Here is a 17,716-nt window from a genome sequence, read left to right on the forward strand (position 1 = left end):
TTTAATGATGAAAAGATGTGCTGCTGTGGGATGTTCTGTATGGCAAATGTGTTGCTCTGATTGGTTAGTAAATAAAACACTGATTGGCCAGTAGTCAGGCAGGAGGAAGTATAGGCGGGACAAGGAGGAGAAGAATTCTGGGACGTGGAAGGCTGAGTCAGAGACATTGCCAGCCGCTGCCATGACAAACAACATGTGAAGATGCCGGTAAGCCACAAGCCACGTGGCAAGGTGTAGATTTATAGAAATGGATTACTTTAAGATGTAAAAGCAGTTAGCAAGAAGCCTGCTATGGCCATACAATTTGTAAGCAATATAAGTCTCTGTGTTTACTTGGTTGGGTCTAAGCGGCTGTGGGACTGGCGGGTGGCAGAGATATGTCCTGACTGTGGGCCAGGCAGGAAAACTCTACAATGTGCTGCATTCTTTTATGTTGCATTTGTTTAACTCTGTAAAGCTGTGTTACTCTGCCTGTCTAAAACACCTGAAGGTATAACAAAGAGCTGAATGGCCAACAGCAAGGCAGGAGGAAGGATAGGCAGGGCTGGCAGGCAGAGAGAATAAATAAGAGGAGAAATCTGGGAGAGAGAGAGACAGGGAGGGAGGGGAGGACACCAGGGGCTGGCCACACAGCCAGCCATGGAGTAAGAAGTAAAGAAAAGGTATATATAGAATAGAGAAAGGTAAAAGCCCAGAGGCAAAAGGTAGATGGGATAATTTTTTAAAAAGATTTATTTATTTATTATGTATATAGTGTTCTGCTTGCATGTATCCCTGCAGGCCAGAAGAGGGCACCAGATCTCATCACAGATGGTTGTGAGCCACCATGTGGTTGCTGGGAATTGAACTCAGGACCTCTGGAAGAGCAGCTAGTGCTCTTAACCTCTAAGCCATCTCTCCAGCCCTAAATGGGATAATTTAAATTAAGAAAACCTAGGTAGAAACAAGCCAAGCTAAAGGCCTGGCATTTATAGGTAAGAATACATCTCCATGTATTTATTTGGGAACTGGGTGGCAGGCCCCCGAAGAGTTAAAAAACAAAACAAAGCAAAAACTACACACTTGCCCATCCTAACCACCTGCATACAGGTGGGCAGGGGCTGATACCACTGGTACAGGGCGTGGCATAGTAGGAGTCTAGGCAGGGGATTGGCCACAGTCACAGTGGACTCCAGAGGTTTGGCCACAGATGGTTCTGTAACCTGGAGGGTCATCTCAGGGACAAGGCCGGGGAGGACACATCAAGCCTGAGGTGTTACAGGGCCAGGAAGGAGGCAGCCATGAGTCAAAGAAGAGTGGTAAAGAGCATGCTGGGAGAGAGCAGCAGGAGGTTGGCCGGGCTTGGGGTAAGAGAACGACACACATGTAAACGACGGTGTGATGGCCCAGGCCACGGGAGAGCCAACCCCAGAGGAGAGGGAGTGTGTGGCTGGAACCCCACACAGGAGGCCCACTCAGAGACATGAAAGGCTACTCCCTCTTCTCCAGAAAGCCTGAAGAGGGCAAGGGACAGAACTGGGGCAGGTACCTCGAGTGCCTTCATATAGGCTCCGACATCCAGCATAAGGCCAGAGGTCTCCTTGTAGTAGCGTCTGCAAGAGAGTAGAAGGGAAGAGGTGAACAGAGAGCCACAGGTGCAGGGCAGTGCTGACGCCATGCTGAGAGTGACTGATGGAGGCCACATGGCAGAACCAGAGGGCCAGCAGCATTAGGACACCATGCATCATTCAGCCAGTAGCCCCCTGCCGCTGGCCTTGTAGGGATCCTACCGCAATGATTAACCAGGGACCCAAGAAGGACAGATGGATCCAGTTACTAACACAGAGGAAGACAAGTGACCCGTGTTCTGGGAAGGGACCACAGGCCCCCGGAGCATGTGCTGACTCCCTAATTGCTAATAATTAACCCTTAACTGCCGCCTGAGGAGAGAACTCCATTAGTTCCACAGCAGCCTGCCACATCTCCTGTTAGCTGGGGTCAGGCAAGGTGCCAGGTTTCAGGGGCACCAGCTGCTTCCATGAGATGGACAAGAATGTCGTCCCAACCAAAGACAATGCAGGCTCTCTGGGAGCGTTCCTCCGTAAGATCCTCTCATTGCTCTTCCAAGTACCCACGGGCCCATCCCACACCAGACCAAGGCCTCGAGGTACCAGGAGTCCTGACCACAAAGACATCCGTACCTGGGGCTCTCTGAGCAAAGCCATGTGACCATAAGGAAGCAAGAAGGTGGCTAACACATCATACTCTAGAGACAAGGTTCGCTGAAGCCCAGGAATGGTACGGGCATCTGAGTTTAGAATTATTGAGAGGTCTGACCATCTCTGTCAGTTTTCTCTTCCTTCTGTGTCCAGCAGGGGACATTAACTAAGCACGTGTGCAGAGGACAAGAGAGAGACACACACAGGCTGGCTTCCACATTCAGATCCCCTCTGCTTCCTAGCAGGGACTTTGGGCTATGTAAGCCTTTACACCTCAGCTTCCTCACATGTAAAATGGTCAAAAGAAGCGACCCATCCATATCTGGGCTGCTGTGAAGCTTGGACAAAATAACACACAAAGTTCCTTACAGGCCCAGAACACAAACACCACTCAGCAGAGGACTAGAGAAGTCTACTACAAATCCCTATTCACTGGAGCTGAGACACAGGCCCTGAGACAGGAGCTCAGGGGAGAAATGAATACAAGCCCCAGGCCTGGTGGTACTACTCCTGTAATCCAGCACTCAGGAGGCTGAGGCAGGGGGATTGTGAACTCTACGCCAGTCTGGGATACACAGCAGATCCTATTTTTAAGAATTTTTTTCTTTTTTTCGTATGTGTGTTGTAACATGGTCTAAGAATGGAGTTATGTGAGGGGAATCCCAAGTGCTTGTGAGAAAACTCCCAGAAAACAAGAGTCTTGTGACCTCAGTTTCTGCAGAACACTGAATTGTTCTTGGAATGTGTTTTCGTGTTCCTCCCAGATATAGCGGGTAGGAGTGAGTTTACTTCTGATGACTCATTATTGCTTGCTGCTGTTATTCAATGAAATGGTTAAATGATCCTTTCTATGCCTCTATGGAAAAACAGGTTTTTGCCACATGCAGCTTGTCCCTGTGGTTGTATACAGCTTGAACTCATGAGAACTTTACTCTTGTGCTTCTTCTTAACCCTCAGACTATAAACTGTCTGATGCTCTGAATAAAGCTGGCTATTGCATGAGACTTTAGTCCGACTCATTTACTGGCTCCATTCTCCTAGATCCCACCACCTCTAGAGTGGTGACATGTATGTATGTGTGTGCGGTACGTGCACACAGAGGCCTGAGGCTAGGATCGGGAACACCCTAGACCACTCTTTCACCTTATTTTTTTAGGGGGTGGGGAAATGGTCTCTCAATCAAATCTAGAGCTTGCTGATATAGCTAGTCTTGCAAGCCAGCTTGCTTTTGGAATCCCCCGTCTCTACATGGCTGGAAGTATAGGCGGCTTGCCGCACCCACCTGGCATTGTGTGAGTTCTGGGGACCCAAACTCCAGGCCTGGTGCGTGCATGCCAATAGCTTTAACCACTAAGCCATCTCCAAAGTCCTCAAGAAGTTTTCTTTAAAAATCTCTCCAGTCTGGTGAGGTGGCTCAGTGAGTAGACATTTGTCATGCAAGCATGCAGACCTTCGGATCCCCAGAACCCAGGCGTGGTACCATGTGTCTGTAACCCCAGTACTCCTGCACCAGATGGGAGGTGGAGACAGGAAAAGCCCCAGAAGCTAGCCTCGCAAACGACAAAGGGACCCTGTCTCAAACAAGGCGGAAGGTGAAGAGCGACAGCTGAGGTTGTCCTGTGACCTCAGCATGCACACCCTAGCATGAGCATGCCTATACTAACTGACAGATAGACAGACAGACACACACACATACACACACACCTGTGATATCCACATGCACCCCCTGGCACGAGCATGCCTACACTCATAAACATACAAACATAGACAAATAGAAAGAAAACAGACAGCAGACAGACAGACAGACAGAAAGACAGACATAAAGACAGACAGATAGACACACATACACACACACACACACACACACACCTGTGATCTCCACGTGCACCCCCTGGCATGAGCATGCCTACACTCACAAACACACAAACACAGACAAATAGAAAGACAGACAGACACATATACACTTCCTTAAAAGTGTTTGTTTCATTTTTTTCCCCCTATTTTTACAATAAACTATAATGACTATTTCCTTAGCCAGGATCTAGAGTTTCAAAGAACTGGAGAATGATAAACAGAATCTGGCCAGCAGAGGGAGACACTGGTGCTGTGCTGTGCCATCTGGGTGGCAGGTGCCTGACCCTGCTCCATCCAGGATTCTTTGTAGGACTCAGGGACATGCCCAGACCTGGCATGCACCCCTGGACTCCCAGTGTAGAGGAGACACAAACAGACCCACAGAGAAACTGTAAGCACACACACGGTGAGCTGCATGAATAGGTAACAGAGGCATCCCTCAGAAGAGATGATTAAGCTGTGCCCTGAGGGGGAGCAGGTCACTCTATGAGTGAGGGGAAGGAATGTGAAGACCAGAGTCACTTTGGGATCACCAGAGCACCTGATGGGGTCCACAGTGGCCCACCTCTGCACCCACAGTTGGGCCACCCTCTTTGGGCAAAGGCCCTCAGGAGACTCCCAGAGGCTACAACACTTGTTCCAATAGGTAGCCAGAGAAAGATCCCCAGAAGAGGATTATCAGGGTCCTCCCAAAGGAAAAGATGAGTAGAAATGGGTTAGGCAGAGGACAGAGTGGGGACAGACCTAACTCAGCACAGGAGATGCTCGCCAGGAAGTAAACAGAAACTTCCCAAACAAAACTGTAAGGGGTCTAGCTGTTTGCAGCTAAGGATTCTGGGGGTTTCCAGGCTACACCAGGGCCAGCTGGAGGACACAGGAGACTGGATGGAGGGGAACACGCCCTTCTCATTTGGAAATCTCACCCCTAAGGAGTCCTTGGAACACAGCTCTGCTGGCCTTGGATCTAGAGGTTTATTCTAAAGTAATTTCAGGATGTTTGGATTTACTGGGTGACTTGAAATACAGCCAAAGCATGACCTTCTGGGCCAGAGAAAATGGATTTTCAGAAATTAAAATAAAAACTTTTTTTTTTAATTTTTTTGAGACAGGATTTTTCTGTGTAGCCTTGGCTATCCTGAAACTCGCTCTGTAGACCAGGCTGGCCTCAAACTCAGTGATCTACCTGCCTCTGCCTCCGCCGGAGTGCTGGGATTAAAGGCATGTGCCACCACTGCCCGGCTAAAATGAAAACTTTTAATCTCCACCCCACCTCTCCCTCTCTCAACAGAGGCTTGTTTTTGAGACAGGGTCCCACTACACTCTCTGTGTAGACCTCCAACTCACAGAGGTCCTTCTGCCTCCACCCCTACCCCCAAGTGCTGGAATTACAGGTGTGCCCACTACCTCGGTTTATGTGGTGCTGGGGATGGAACCTGGTGCTTCGTGAATGCTAGGCAAGAACTCTACCAAACAAGCTACATCCCCAGCCACCCTCTCCCAGTTTTCTTTTTTACTTTTTTGTTTTTGTTTTTTGAGTTTTTCTCTATGCAATAGCCCTAATTGTCCTGGAACTCACTCTGTAGACCAGGCTGGCCTGGAACTCACAGAGATCCACCTGCCTCGGCCTCCTGAGTGCTGAGATTAAAGGCCTGAGCCACCACCACACCCATCTTACTTTCTTTTTTAGACTGAATCTGGGCTGCTGGTTATAGAGCACACAATTTTTCTGTATTTCTTATTCATTCAGGAAAACAAAAATCCACCTTGCAACCAGCTGCTGGCTGTAAACACTGTGTGTTCCCTTTAAGAGGAACAGCAAACAGGCATCTAATTTACACCCCTTCACTAGCAACTGGATATAGTTTTCCTTCCTTTATGGCACAGTGTGGCCCGCTGCGGGCCTGGGAGGGGCCTGGGCCCTCTAGCCACTGAGGGCCACTGTGGCTACCGGGAGAATCGGGGCGCAGGGAGCAGTCACATCTGATTTTATGCTTCGTTCTCCCACCGTTTCTGATTCCTCGGTGAGGCCTCCCTGCAAAATGACCACTTGACCTCTCCCAGAAGAGCCATTAACCTCCATAGTCTGTAGAGTAAACAGCTTAATTTTCTGACGGCGGCATGACAGGAGAAATTACAAAGGCAATTCCCTCTCTCAGTCCACACAGATGCCAAATGTAAATCACTCCCCATCTGGAGGAGGGGGACATCCTGCCTCCCCGCACCGTCAGGGAAGACACCCCAGCCTTGACTGTAGTGACAGGGGTTCTTCCTGGGTCCTTGGGCAGCCTGGAGAAGCTGCCACCCTCTGGAAGCTGTTGAACCCTTTCTCTGTCTGGGTTTGAAACATGCCACCCTTCACCCAAGTCAAAGTCTAGGGAGCTGGAGGCCCCACTCATATCAAATCAACCCTCACCTACTGCTGAGTCTGCTGAAGTTATCACCCAGGCAAGAGCAAGCAATTGCTGCTTTTCATCTTTTTCACCAACGTACTTATTCCAGCCATTACTCAGGTCTGGAATAACCTTTAGCAGTGATGAAACCGCATCAAGGAAAAATGTGTCGACATAAATGACCTACAATATTGCTTTTTCATTATGCACATTTTCTGGTGGAGGGTTGCCGACTCAAATACCCAAGGGCAGGGCCCAGGTCAGTAAGTTAAGCAGGCCAAGTGTGCCGAGATTAATGGGCATGAGGGCCCAGTCACCAAAGCACCAGATGGAAATACTTCCAGCAGGAAGCCCTGCTGCCTACCAAGGTCGGCAGGAACCCCAAAGCATCATGCAACCTCCAGAGTGCGAGATTCTAAACTTCTGATACTGTTTCTGTTGACCAGACTAGACATGTACAGTCTTCTGGAAACGAGCTGGGCAGCATGCATCATGAAGCTCAAAATGAGCCAGATCTGGTGACTCATACATTTAATCACAGCACTTGGGAGGCTGAGGCAGGAGGATTGCTGAAAGTATGGGTTATCCTGAACTACAGAGTGAGGCCCTGCATCAAAATTAATAATAAAAAGGATAAATAAATAAAAGGATAGAAAAGAAAAAAACAAACCCTTAAAAACCTTCCTTTAGTGGTCTCTAAGGACAACATCTGATGTGACAAAGACACTCAACCATCACTTACGGTCACAGACAGTAAGACACAACCTCCCTGTCCAACACTAGGGATCACTGAACAAAACCCCAGGACACTCACAAGGCAGATGATAACTGTGTCACAGAGATATTGGGTCATGGTGTACCAAGTCATTCACAAGCTGTTGTTTGGTGACTGTAAGAAACAGGTCACAGGGGCCTGAGGAGATGGCTCTGTGGTTGAAACCTTGGCTGTACACGAGTGAGGACTGGAGTTCAGATCCCCAGCTCACATAAATGCCAGGTGGACATAGTGGCCCGCCTGTAGTGCTAGCTTTGAAAGGCAGAGACCCCCACGACAAGCTGGACCATACCTTTGATCTGTGTTTGACTGAGAGATGCTGCCTCACTGAATAATGTGGAAGATGCTGCCTCCAACTCACAGAGATCCGCCTGCCTCTGCCTTCTGAGTGCTGGGATTAAAGGTGTGCGCCACCACCACCCGGCAAAAATAATATTTTTTTAAAAAAGGAGGTGGGGTCTAGTAAAGGGAAGTTAGACCTCTAAGGTGGGGGAGCTTGGAGGGGACACTGGGGACTCTTCCTCTTTCTCTCTTTGCTTCCCAGTCCCCATGGAACTAAGCTGGACACTTCTCCCATGGTGTCCACCCTCACCACAAGCCCAACGTGCAAGCCTGTGAAGCTATGACCCTGATACCTGGCCTTCCTTTAACCAGGTTACCTCAGGTATCTTTTGGAGAGGTAGAAACTGACTAGCATGGTGTTGAAGTGTGATAAAAGCCCTGTGAAAGCATGGGGACCAATCCCAACTCTAGAGACGGCACCTGGCATCCAGACCAAAGCATCCTCCCAGGCCCCAGGTCCATCTATTAATACATGAAGTATCCCAGGGACCATTCGTAAACATCTTGTGCTACATCCCACGCTAAGGGATCTTCTCCTACTTTACTATAAACTTAGGACAGACAACACCTGGCCTTTGAGATCTCCTCAGGGCCCCCACCTGCACTGATGCACCCCCCCCCCTCTCCTGGCCCAGGTTTCTGTTAAACAGCTCTGGAAAGATTGTTAGAGGGGAGGAAAAGAGGGAATGAAGAGAAAAAGCAAGGCAGGGAGAAAAGTCCCCTGTGCTCACCCCCACAGCACCTGTCTGTATCTGTCTCTACTTGATCCCGCAGCAGAGAACCACAAAGCATTGGGCAGGGCTGCCCAGCACCATCCCCCTGCTGCCACTGACTCACCCCTTTCCCAGTGATATGAGCACGGGGTTTTCCAGCTCCATGAGCACTCGGAAGGCTCTGTTCATGTTCTCATAGGAAAAGCCTTCACCAGCATCCGCAATCACGACACAGTTTGGGTTGGCCATGTCGATGTCATCAAATTCTGAGCGGACCCCTGGAACGAGAGACACAGACAGTCCTCAAGCCCAGAATGTTGGCCTCCGACCAGCTCCTAACTTGGACACCTTCTCTCAACTACGTCTGCCTGGCAGAATATATATTTCAGAACAGCCTGAAGCTGGGAAACACCCAGACATAAATAAAACTGTGGTACGGTCCCTACAGGGCAAAGAGCAAGAACACAGTACATGTGGTGAGCCTCTAGGCTTGTGAGAGAAACTTGACACAAAAGACCGCTTTCTGTGAAAGAGAGGGCTACCTCAGCAGGCCTGGCTCGCCCGAATCCTGCACACTCCAGAGAGAGGCCTGTCTTTAAGACCGGCCCTCTAAGAGCTCTAGGGAGAACCCCTGGGTCCCTACAAAAGTCCTGTCTGACAGGAGGAGTTTCGCACCCAAGGAACCGGGTCGTACTGGGTCCGTTTGATCGTGAGTGACGTACGTGGATGGATGCGGAGTCCCTAAGGTTAGTCACATGAGGACTGTGTGCTTAGATGGCCAGCCCGTCTCAGAAAAGTATAGGCTTTCCAACCTGCCATGTCACACATCACTGCAGAGACAGCCAAGCACATCCAATGCAGGGGACAACTGGGATTTCATGCCTGGCTTCCTCTGCCCTTCGCCTCATGCCGCTCCTCCCTGGTCAAGCTGAACTGTGATCTTTCACTGTACCCAGCTTTAATGGGGAATGCAATGTCTTTCTGGGCCTGTCCAGGGAGTAACTGAGGCCTAGAGTCGCCTTTGGGGTCCCTGGATCAAATATACGTTGTGCCATTCTATTGATATGTAATTCTAAATAGGTACATTTATTTACAATAGAAATATAAAAATAATGACTGTCACCTGGGTGGTGGTGGCACACACCTTTAATCCCAGCACTCAGGAGGCAGAGGCAGGCAGATCTCTGAGTTCGAGGCCAACCCGGTCTATGGAGAGAGTTCCAGGACAGCCATTGCACAGGGAAACCTTGTCTCGGAAAACCAATAATGATAATAATAATAATAATAATAATAATAATAATAATAATAATAATAACAACTGTCATTAAGGGGTAGGTGTAGGAACTGACTGGAAAGGTATGCAGGCAGCTTCAGGGAGATAATAATGGAGGTCTCTAGAAGTGTGGGATTCCGGGGGTACAAAAGTTAAGGTCAGCAAAAGGGTAGCAGAGGCTTGGGTTCTTGGCCACACATAACTCTTACATCAACAGAAAAAAAAACTGACCACACACTGAGCTCCAGTTAGTCACAGGCTGAAATGCTGAGGGGACTGCACCCACACCCACTGTGCTAATCTGGCAGCCTGGGTGGCCGGCGAGCCCCAGGGAGCCTCACGGCCTCACGGCCTCACTTCCTCGGTGCTTGGATTACCGGGGTACACTGCTATGCTCGGCTTCTCACATGGCTGTTGGCAACTAAAGTCAAGTCCTACTGCTTGTGTGGGTACTGACTGACTGGGTCATCTCCAGAGCCTCACCAAGTAAAAGTTGTTGAGGCCTGCTATCTGTCTAAAGATTTTAATAACACAGTACTGGGTGGAAAGCATCAATAATAAAACGTAGGAAAAGTCAAAGCCTGAAAAATAGGTGTATTCATTGAGAACACAGACAAAACAGCAAAAGGGCAGCCCTTGCTCCTCCAGCCCCCCAAGTTCTGTCCTGTCAGCTGGATTCCTTGGTTAGCACCGCCTTTGAGCCCATGCTTTCTCCTGCCCCACCCCGGCCCAGCTTCTCTACCCCTCTTCCATGCCTAGCAACCCTTTTCCCGGGAAACAGGAGATGGGATTTCTAAATGCATTGGCTGGGCTCCTAACTACAGAGAATGGAGGTTAGAAAGAGAATCTTTAAAGGCTGGTCATGATTCCCTCAACTGATGCCAGGGCAGTGATTCCATCCTCCAGCCTTCCAGGGAGTACTTCCCACTTCAGAAGAGTGCCCTGCCTCTGCACAGAGGTTTGTCGAAATGAAGACGGAGGTGGGAGGACGGGAGGGGGAGAAGGAAGGAAGGACAAAAAAGCATTCCAAAGTACCTGAACCCTGTTTTTAAACAGTCACCAGAGACCATCACTCCCTCTGCTTTGCTCCTCAAAAGGTCCCCACTGAGGGCTTGAGGATCTCTGCTCTTGCAGACCAAAATCACCTGAATTCAAAGCTTGAATTCAGACAGTCATTTGCAAATTGCACCAAAGAGCAGTACTGGGTGTCACTGAGGCAGACAGGCTATGGGCGGCAGACACTGGAAAGCTATAGACTGCAATCTTGATTTTCATATTCTCCTATCCATCCCCTCCACTTCCTTCCCCCCTCCTTTCTTCTCTCTCAACAATCTTACCTCTTGGGTAAATCCCTAACCTCCTGCCTACATCAAGGAACACCACCTCAGGCTTTACACCTCAGGCCTGGCCTTGAGGCTGGGGCTTGGAGGGGGATAGCTGGGGTCTGGTCTTACCTTTCCCCTATCCCCCAGAAGGGAGCCTCATGAGTTCTGTACCCTGAAGACTCCCAAGTGTCATGGAGGAAGTCAGGCTTGACCTGCATTGTTTCTCATGGCTTGGCCCAAGTGGGAGTGGAAGTCCTCTCCCCAGCCTCCACCACAAAAGTTCGTCCCAGGCAGGCCTACCGTCATGGATGAGCAGGTGTGGCCGCAGGCCTCGCTCCTTCAGGATCTGGCAGGCGGCTGGTGCAGGGGCGGTCACCTCTCCTTCTGAGATGTCAAATCCCAGCCGCTGAAGCAACCCCACCAGCTCTCTCCGGGACTTCTGGGACTCATTGGTGCAGAATCTCACCTTCAACGGGGACCGCTTCAGTCTGGGCCACAAAAACACCAAGGAGAGTGTGCTCAGCACAGAGGAGTGTGTCCTCCTGAGAAGAGGCCCAGAGAGGGACTTCTGCAAGAGCAATTGGTTAAGTAGCAGTGCAGGCCAAGTCACAGCAAGTCCCTGAGGTGGCCCAGACCGTCACAGATGTGTTCAGGATAGGATTTCATAGCTGGAACAGACCACTTCTTGAAGAGCAGAATGCTGGCAGGCCACACCCCCAAACTTCCTGTCGACCCCACATGATCTGAGTCAGCTGAGCTCCCCTAGGGCTTCCCACCCAACCTCTGCTTAGAACACTACACCACCACCACCTCAACCTGGGACATGTCACACACACACACACACACACACACACACACACACACACACACACCTCACCGACTCCAGACCCACTCATCAACTCCCCATCACCATCCACCTGGCCTAGCTGGAAGCCATCTTAGAATGCCTCAGCTGTTTCTCCACCTCACTCCACAGCACTTGCATTTCCCCTGGTACTTGTTACTCCCCATATCCACGAGTTACTAACTCTGGATCCACTCTTCTCCAACTGGTTTAGGCAGAGGTCTGTCTTCTCACTAAAGTCAATAGACAGGGTCTGTTGGAAACAGACAGCAACAACATGACAGTTCTGGAATGTGGAAGCGGGAACCCCATCCTGCAGAAACCCAGAATCGAGGTTCCATAAACCTGAGATGCACTGAAGCCAACGGTTACCATGACCCCCTCCTTCGGAGCGTCCTGGTGACATTTGGGCGAGCTCTTTGGATTCAAAGCCACAAAGAGGATGGATGCCTCGAGAGGCCCCCAGTGAGATGACATTCAGCTTATCTACTACAAATAACCAGTGTGCACTTGGTACTGGGCATGGACCTGTAGTGACTGAGGCTGGTGCTGTGCCTGCGGGAAGGGCCTTCCTGGCCGCAGTTCTCGGACAGCATGGAGGCTGGCTGGCAGTGAGCAAGAAGCATCGCAGGCAAGGCCATTTGCACCTGAGAGGAGAGGGACCGTGAAGGACACAAACGGGGTGAGGGGACAATGGCTGTCTGGACAGGAAGGTCGGAGAGGCCTCACTGGGAAGCCACCTAGAGCTGAGACCTGGAGGAGAAAGCACTAGCCTGAGACCCCTTTAGGCTGTCCCTGATCCTGCGGCCCCTAGGCGCCCACAGAAGGGGTGAGTTTCAGGGACCGGCCAGCTCCGGGGCTACCAGGTGCCCTGTATGGAGAAATCTGTAGCTCTCCAGCCGTCGGTGCAGAGACCACATCTTCCGCAGCCTAGGGGGGCTCATCCCTTTCTTATTATTTGTCTTTCTTAATCATAGGTTTATGAATGACCAATTACACTCAGTGGTTAATTGCCCTTCATAAAGATGGCTTTTTTATTTTTAAATTAGGCAGTTAATATATTGTAACTAATAGCATCACCTTGTGTATTAGGGAGGGGTCTTCATTGATTGGTGCCTGGAATGTGTGATTCACACCCAAGTTAATGGGGCAGTCGAGGGAAGAAGTGCAGGGGTCTCCGGGGACTAATTACCGCTAATGAATGATGATGTGACCTTCTCAGAACAGTGAGCAATCGGTGTGACAGCGAGATGGCAGGGCCTCACATCTGTCACTCTAAACACAACTTCTGATGAGGGTGGGTGGGAGGCAGGAGCTCGTTGTCTCCTTTGAGAGACCAACATGAGTTTGTTGGAAATCGGTGCTTTCTGTTTGTGAGTTTATCTGTCCAGGGACAATGTGCCTGGAACTGTGTATGCAGAGCCTTCCCTCTGGGTTCTGTCCCTCTGTGCCACCGACCATGTCCCTTCTTGGTGCATTACCACAGGCCCTGTGGCCCCCAGAGGCCAGCCCCATGAAGTCTCTTTATTTAAAATCACTGGATAGTATTATAGCAGTCCCTGTCATTATTAAAATAGTAAAGCTTGGGATGGTGAGATGGTTCAGTGGCTAAGAACACTTTCCACTGCTGTAGAGAACCCAAGTTTGGTTCCCAGCACCCACATGGCAGCTCACAACTGTAACTTTATGTGACAACTATATGTAACTTCAGTTCCAGGGGTTCAGACAGCCTCTTCTGGATTCTGTGAGCACTGCATACACACGGTGCACAGACACCCATGCACATAAAATTAAAGATGTCTAAAGTTTAAAGTTAATAAAGCGCCAGTGCAAGTTCCCATGGATCTTGGCTGTGAAGAAGTACTCTCACTGGGCTGAGTGTCCACGGCCTGAACTTGCCTTCACTCTTCCAGGGAGGTCATCCTCACAGGTAGCCCTTCTTATGTACCAGCTAACTGAGTAAACGTATTCCCCACTCAGGAGACAAGAAGGGAAATCTTCTAGAAGAGGCCTGACCCAGGTCATCTGGCCTGTGAGCACAAAGCCTATGGGGCCCTCCGCTCTCTAGGAAGGTGTGTGCAGGGCCTTGCACAGAGGGCCTTCAAATGTAACACCATGCCCCGGGCAGGGCCCGGCCGTCCCAGCTCTGTTCTGGGGCATCCTACTGTAGGGAGGGGTGACACACGTGTGGGTCTGACCTGGGTGTGTACCTGGGTTGAAACTGAGATAGGGAAGAAGCCACACACCAATGTGAAGGCCTGGATGGTATGGACTGAACTGTGCCTCACCAAATTCCTACACTGAAGCCCTAACCCCCAGTGTGTCTGTTCTTGGAGACAGGGCCTAGAGCAGCAAAGTATGATTAAGTAGAATCATAAGACAGGGGTCCTCATATGATAGGACTAATGTCCTCAGAGGCCCCAGAGGCTGGGTATGGTGACATATGCTTGTAACTCCAGCACTGAAGGCAGAAGCAGGAAGATCGCTGCCAGTCTGAGACCATGGTCCACAGGGCAGATTTCAGGCCTGCCTGAGATACCTCAGGAGACCCTATCCCCTGACAAACAGAAAGAACCCTGCGAGGCCTAGTGCATGCCGTCTCCCTTCTCTTCCTTACTCTCTCAGTTCAGACACAGCACAGAGATCACGTGAACACACAGCAAAATCACCGTCACCAGAACCCGACCACGCAAGCACCTTGAGCATGGACAGCCAGTACCTCCAGCACTGGGAAAAAGAAATGCATATAGTATAAGCTGCCAGTTGTTGGTGTTTGTTACAGCGACCCAGGCAGAAGGAGCTGAGGGATCATGTCTACATCTCTCTGTGAGCGCTGGTGCCATATATACTATAGATCTGGTCCTGGGAGGCCTAGAACACAGACTCCAGATCACGAGAAAAGGCCCAAGAAGGCTCAGCTTCCAGAGAGCTGCAGAAGAATCCCTGATGAAGGACAGTGGCTGCAGGTCCACCCCAACACCCAAAAGCCACGGCAGGGAAGGCCCTTGGCTGGCCTGAAGACCCCACTGAGTTTGTGGCCAGGGTCTTCGCCACTGACCAACCCCGCCCCCGCAGGAGTCCCACTTCCTGTGACCCAGCTGGATCTTTGAACTGACCTTAACCTCATCCCAGCGGGCCAGGACACTCCTCTGAGTGACAACATCGCCCTGTGCAATTACCGTGCATCAGATGAGCCGGTCCCTTACAAATCACCTCGGACTTCACACATCTGCTGGCTGTCGGGCATCTGCCAGGAGCGCTCACCCGAAAATAATGAAAACCCTCTCATTACCGTTGCGTGGCAGGTAGAGTGTTAGGACAATTATTGGACATCCTGAGTGACCTTGGGACAGCTCAAAGCCTGCCCTCTCCAGCTTGCCAAGGGCTGAGAAGCTGGAGAGTAAGGAGCTCCTCACAGGGGGACCAGAAAGGGAGACTGTCAGGGGAAGAACGGCCCGGGTCACTCCCGATGGGTCCCCTCTTCTCCCTCAAGCCCTGGCTTTTGTTGCCTTTATCTGCCTGGAGGTCCTCTCATTGTCTACGTCTTTGCCTTCATCATCGTCATCGTCCCTTGGAGCCGAATCTCATCCTCCCTCCAGGCCAGGTCCATGTGGTCCTCCCTCCAAAAGCTCGATCTCCCCCTGTTCACACAGAGGCCATCCTCCTCCGGCCATGCTTTGTGTGTCACCAAGACCTCCTTCCTCCAGCCGCTCTGCCAGCTCGAGGATTTCTGGAGACCAGAGCTGTGACTTCAGGGCATCATGGCTTGTGCTTCCACAGGTGTCACAGGAACAGGAGACAGGGCACAGCAGCCCTGGGGACAACCCCAGTGGCTAGAGCCTTGTGTGGACCTAGAGCTAGAGCGACTGGGTGGAAATCGTCAGGGTCCCCCAAACCAAAAGATGTCACAGAGACTACAAGAAACCCCTGAGCAGGGTCACGGAGACCCTAGGGGACAGGGCCATCAACGGGTTTAAAGCACGTGTTTACGGGTGAAATGTCCATGAGGTAATCTCAGACTTCGGAAATGGCAGTTCAAAGGCTCACTGGGGACCAAGATGGACAGGAAGTGACCTGCACAGTCCTGTACAGAGGTGGTTTGGAAGCCTTCTAGATTCCTGCCCAAAATGAATCTGTCATGGTCCCCAAATCCAGCACTGCTGATGCTTTCCTGGGAGTGACCTAAGTGACCCAAATTGAATCCAAGGCCCACCTGGTACCAGAGACGCTCACGTGGCAGAGACTAGAAAGGCCTTTCCCTCATCTGTCTGTCTTCCCTCATCTGTCTTCCCTCATCTGTCTTCCCTCATCGGTCTTCTCTCATCGGTCTTCCACTGCTCTAACCAGAAGTCCCACTCCGACCTCACTTAGGGTGGGAAGGCAGGTCCCACGTACTATTGAAACAGGAAGCAGGCCAGCGAGATACAAGGTCTGCATTCCTAGAGGGATGGATCAGTCAGTCACTTTTCTGTTGGTGTGACAAAACACCCGGGTAAAGCAACTTGAGAGAGGAAGTGTTTACCCTGGCTCACAGTTCAAGGGTACAGTCCATCATGGCGGGGAAGGGGGAAAGCATGACGGCAGGAGGCAACTGGTCACCGTTGTCGTCACAGGCGGGAAGCAGAAAGAGAGAACGCCGATGCTCAGCTGGCTTTCTCCTTTTTATTCAGCCTGGGACCCCAGCCCATAGAACGGGGTCACCCACATGTAGGGCAGGTCTTCCCATCTCCATTGCCCAATTTAGAAAATAACTCCTAGACATGCCCAGTGATTTGTCCCCAAAGTATTACTAGATCCTGTCCAGCTAACAACATGTGACACAAACCATCACAAGGGGAAAAGATGTTAATAGTATTATTAACTCTGGGGTTATTAGAAAATGAAATACAGGCAGCTACCCAAGCTTCTCAGTAGCCAGAGGGTATCAGAATGGTTTTGGTTTGGTTTGGTTTCTTGAGACAGAGTGGGCCAGGATGGCCTTAACTTAAAAGAAATTTAAAAAAAATTTTTGCCTCAGTACCCTGAGCGCTGGAATCACAGGCATGCGCTATTCTTGTGTGTTTGTTTGTTTGCTTGTTGATATACAGGGCTCCAAGGAGCCCAGGTGGGCATCAAACTCAATGTGTAGCTAAGGATGACCTTGAACTCCTGATTCTTTAGTTTCCTCCTAAACTGGGATTAGAAGCCACCCCATTTCAGGGCTGTCACTCAGAAGGCTCTCTAGCGCCACAGGCTGGAGACGCTATAGAGACTGGCACAGAGGAGACGTGATCTCCATGAACTCCTCACTCACTGACATCAGCAGAAGACCCTGAGTGGTGGAAGGCACCAGTCACGGCATGGCCAAAAGCTTGGCTGGCCCTACTTACACCTTCCTTATCCTTTTCCTCTCTCTTGGCAGATGGCTATCCCTGCCCAGACCTCCCCAAGCTCCAATGGGCACTGCTGGACAGTAGCACACGTGTGGTCAGAGTCCAAACTCTGGGCAGAGAGCAGAGCAGCAGCGTGGTGGTCAGGTGATGGCTCCTCTCGGGGAAAGCCAGTAGGCCACATGCATTCAGGGAGGTCATGTGACTTGGGCAGGACCCTAGCCAAGGCCCTTACAAAACACACAGCCCGCCTACCCTGCGCTGGTACCACCTTACCTGCCCTCAGAACATCTAACCATTGTGTTCTCTATGACGTGCTTGAGCTCAGATCACAGGGACATGCCAAGGCCAGAGCATCGATTTCATAGCAATTGACAAACACTTGAGTCGAGTGCATGAGACTCGGTAACCGGAGAGACCCTGGTGACCTGACCTAAGTGAGTCACACAGAGGGGAGACTGGGGCATATGCAGCATGCCGGGGATGTCCATGGACACAAGTCCCTCTCTCCAGCCCTGAAAACTCAGCTGGCAGGCAGTCATCCCCAAGCACGGGTGGCCTTGAACAGGCCAGACTGTTCAGTGCCCAGCGTCCCCAAGGGCATGGTGGAAGCTGGGCTCAGAAAGCAGACAT

At 50.8% G+C, this 17,716-nt stretch overlaps 1 protein-coding gene across 1 annotated transcript in view; it reads right to left on the reverse strand.

The window, feature by feature from the left end:
* Lhpp (phospholysine phosphohistidine inorganic pyrophosphate phosphatase) overlaps positions 1 to 17,716 on the reverse strand; it is a 95,827-nt gene that overhangs the window by 63,640 nt on the left and 14,471 nt on the right. The window contains exons 2-4 of the mRNA XM_059265411.1: positions 11,171 to 11,358; positions 8,397 to 8,550; positions 1,529 to 1,592 (exon numbers count right to left, since the gene is read on the reverse strand). Coding sequence (XP_059121394.1) covers positions 1,529 to 1,592; positions 8,397 to 8,550; positions 11,171 to 11,358 — 406 coding nt within the window. The remainder of the gene's footprint in view (positions 1 to 1,528; positions 1,593 to 8,396; positions 8,551 to 11,170; positions 11,359 to 17,716) is intronic.

Source organism: Peromyscus eremicus, chromosome 1 (assembly GCF_949786415.1).
Source record: "Peromyscus eremicus chromosome 1, PerEre_H2_v1, whole genome shotgun sequence".
NCBI lineage: Eukaryota > Metazoa > Chordata > Mammalia > Rodentia > Cricetidae > Peromyscus > Peromyscus eremicus.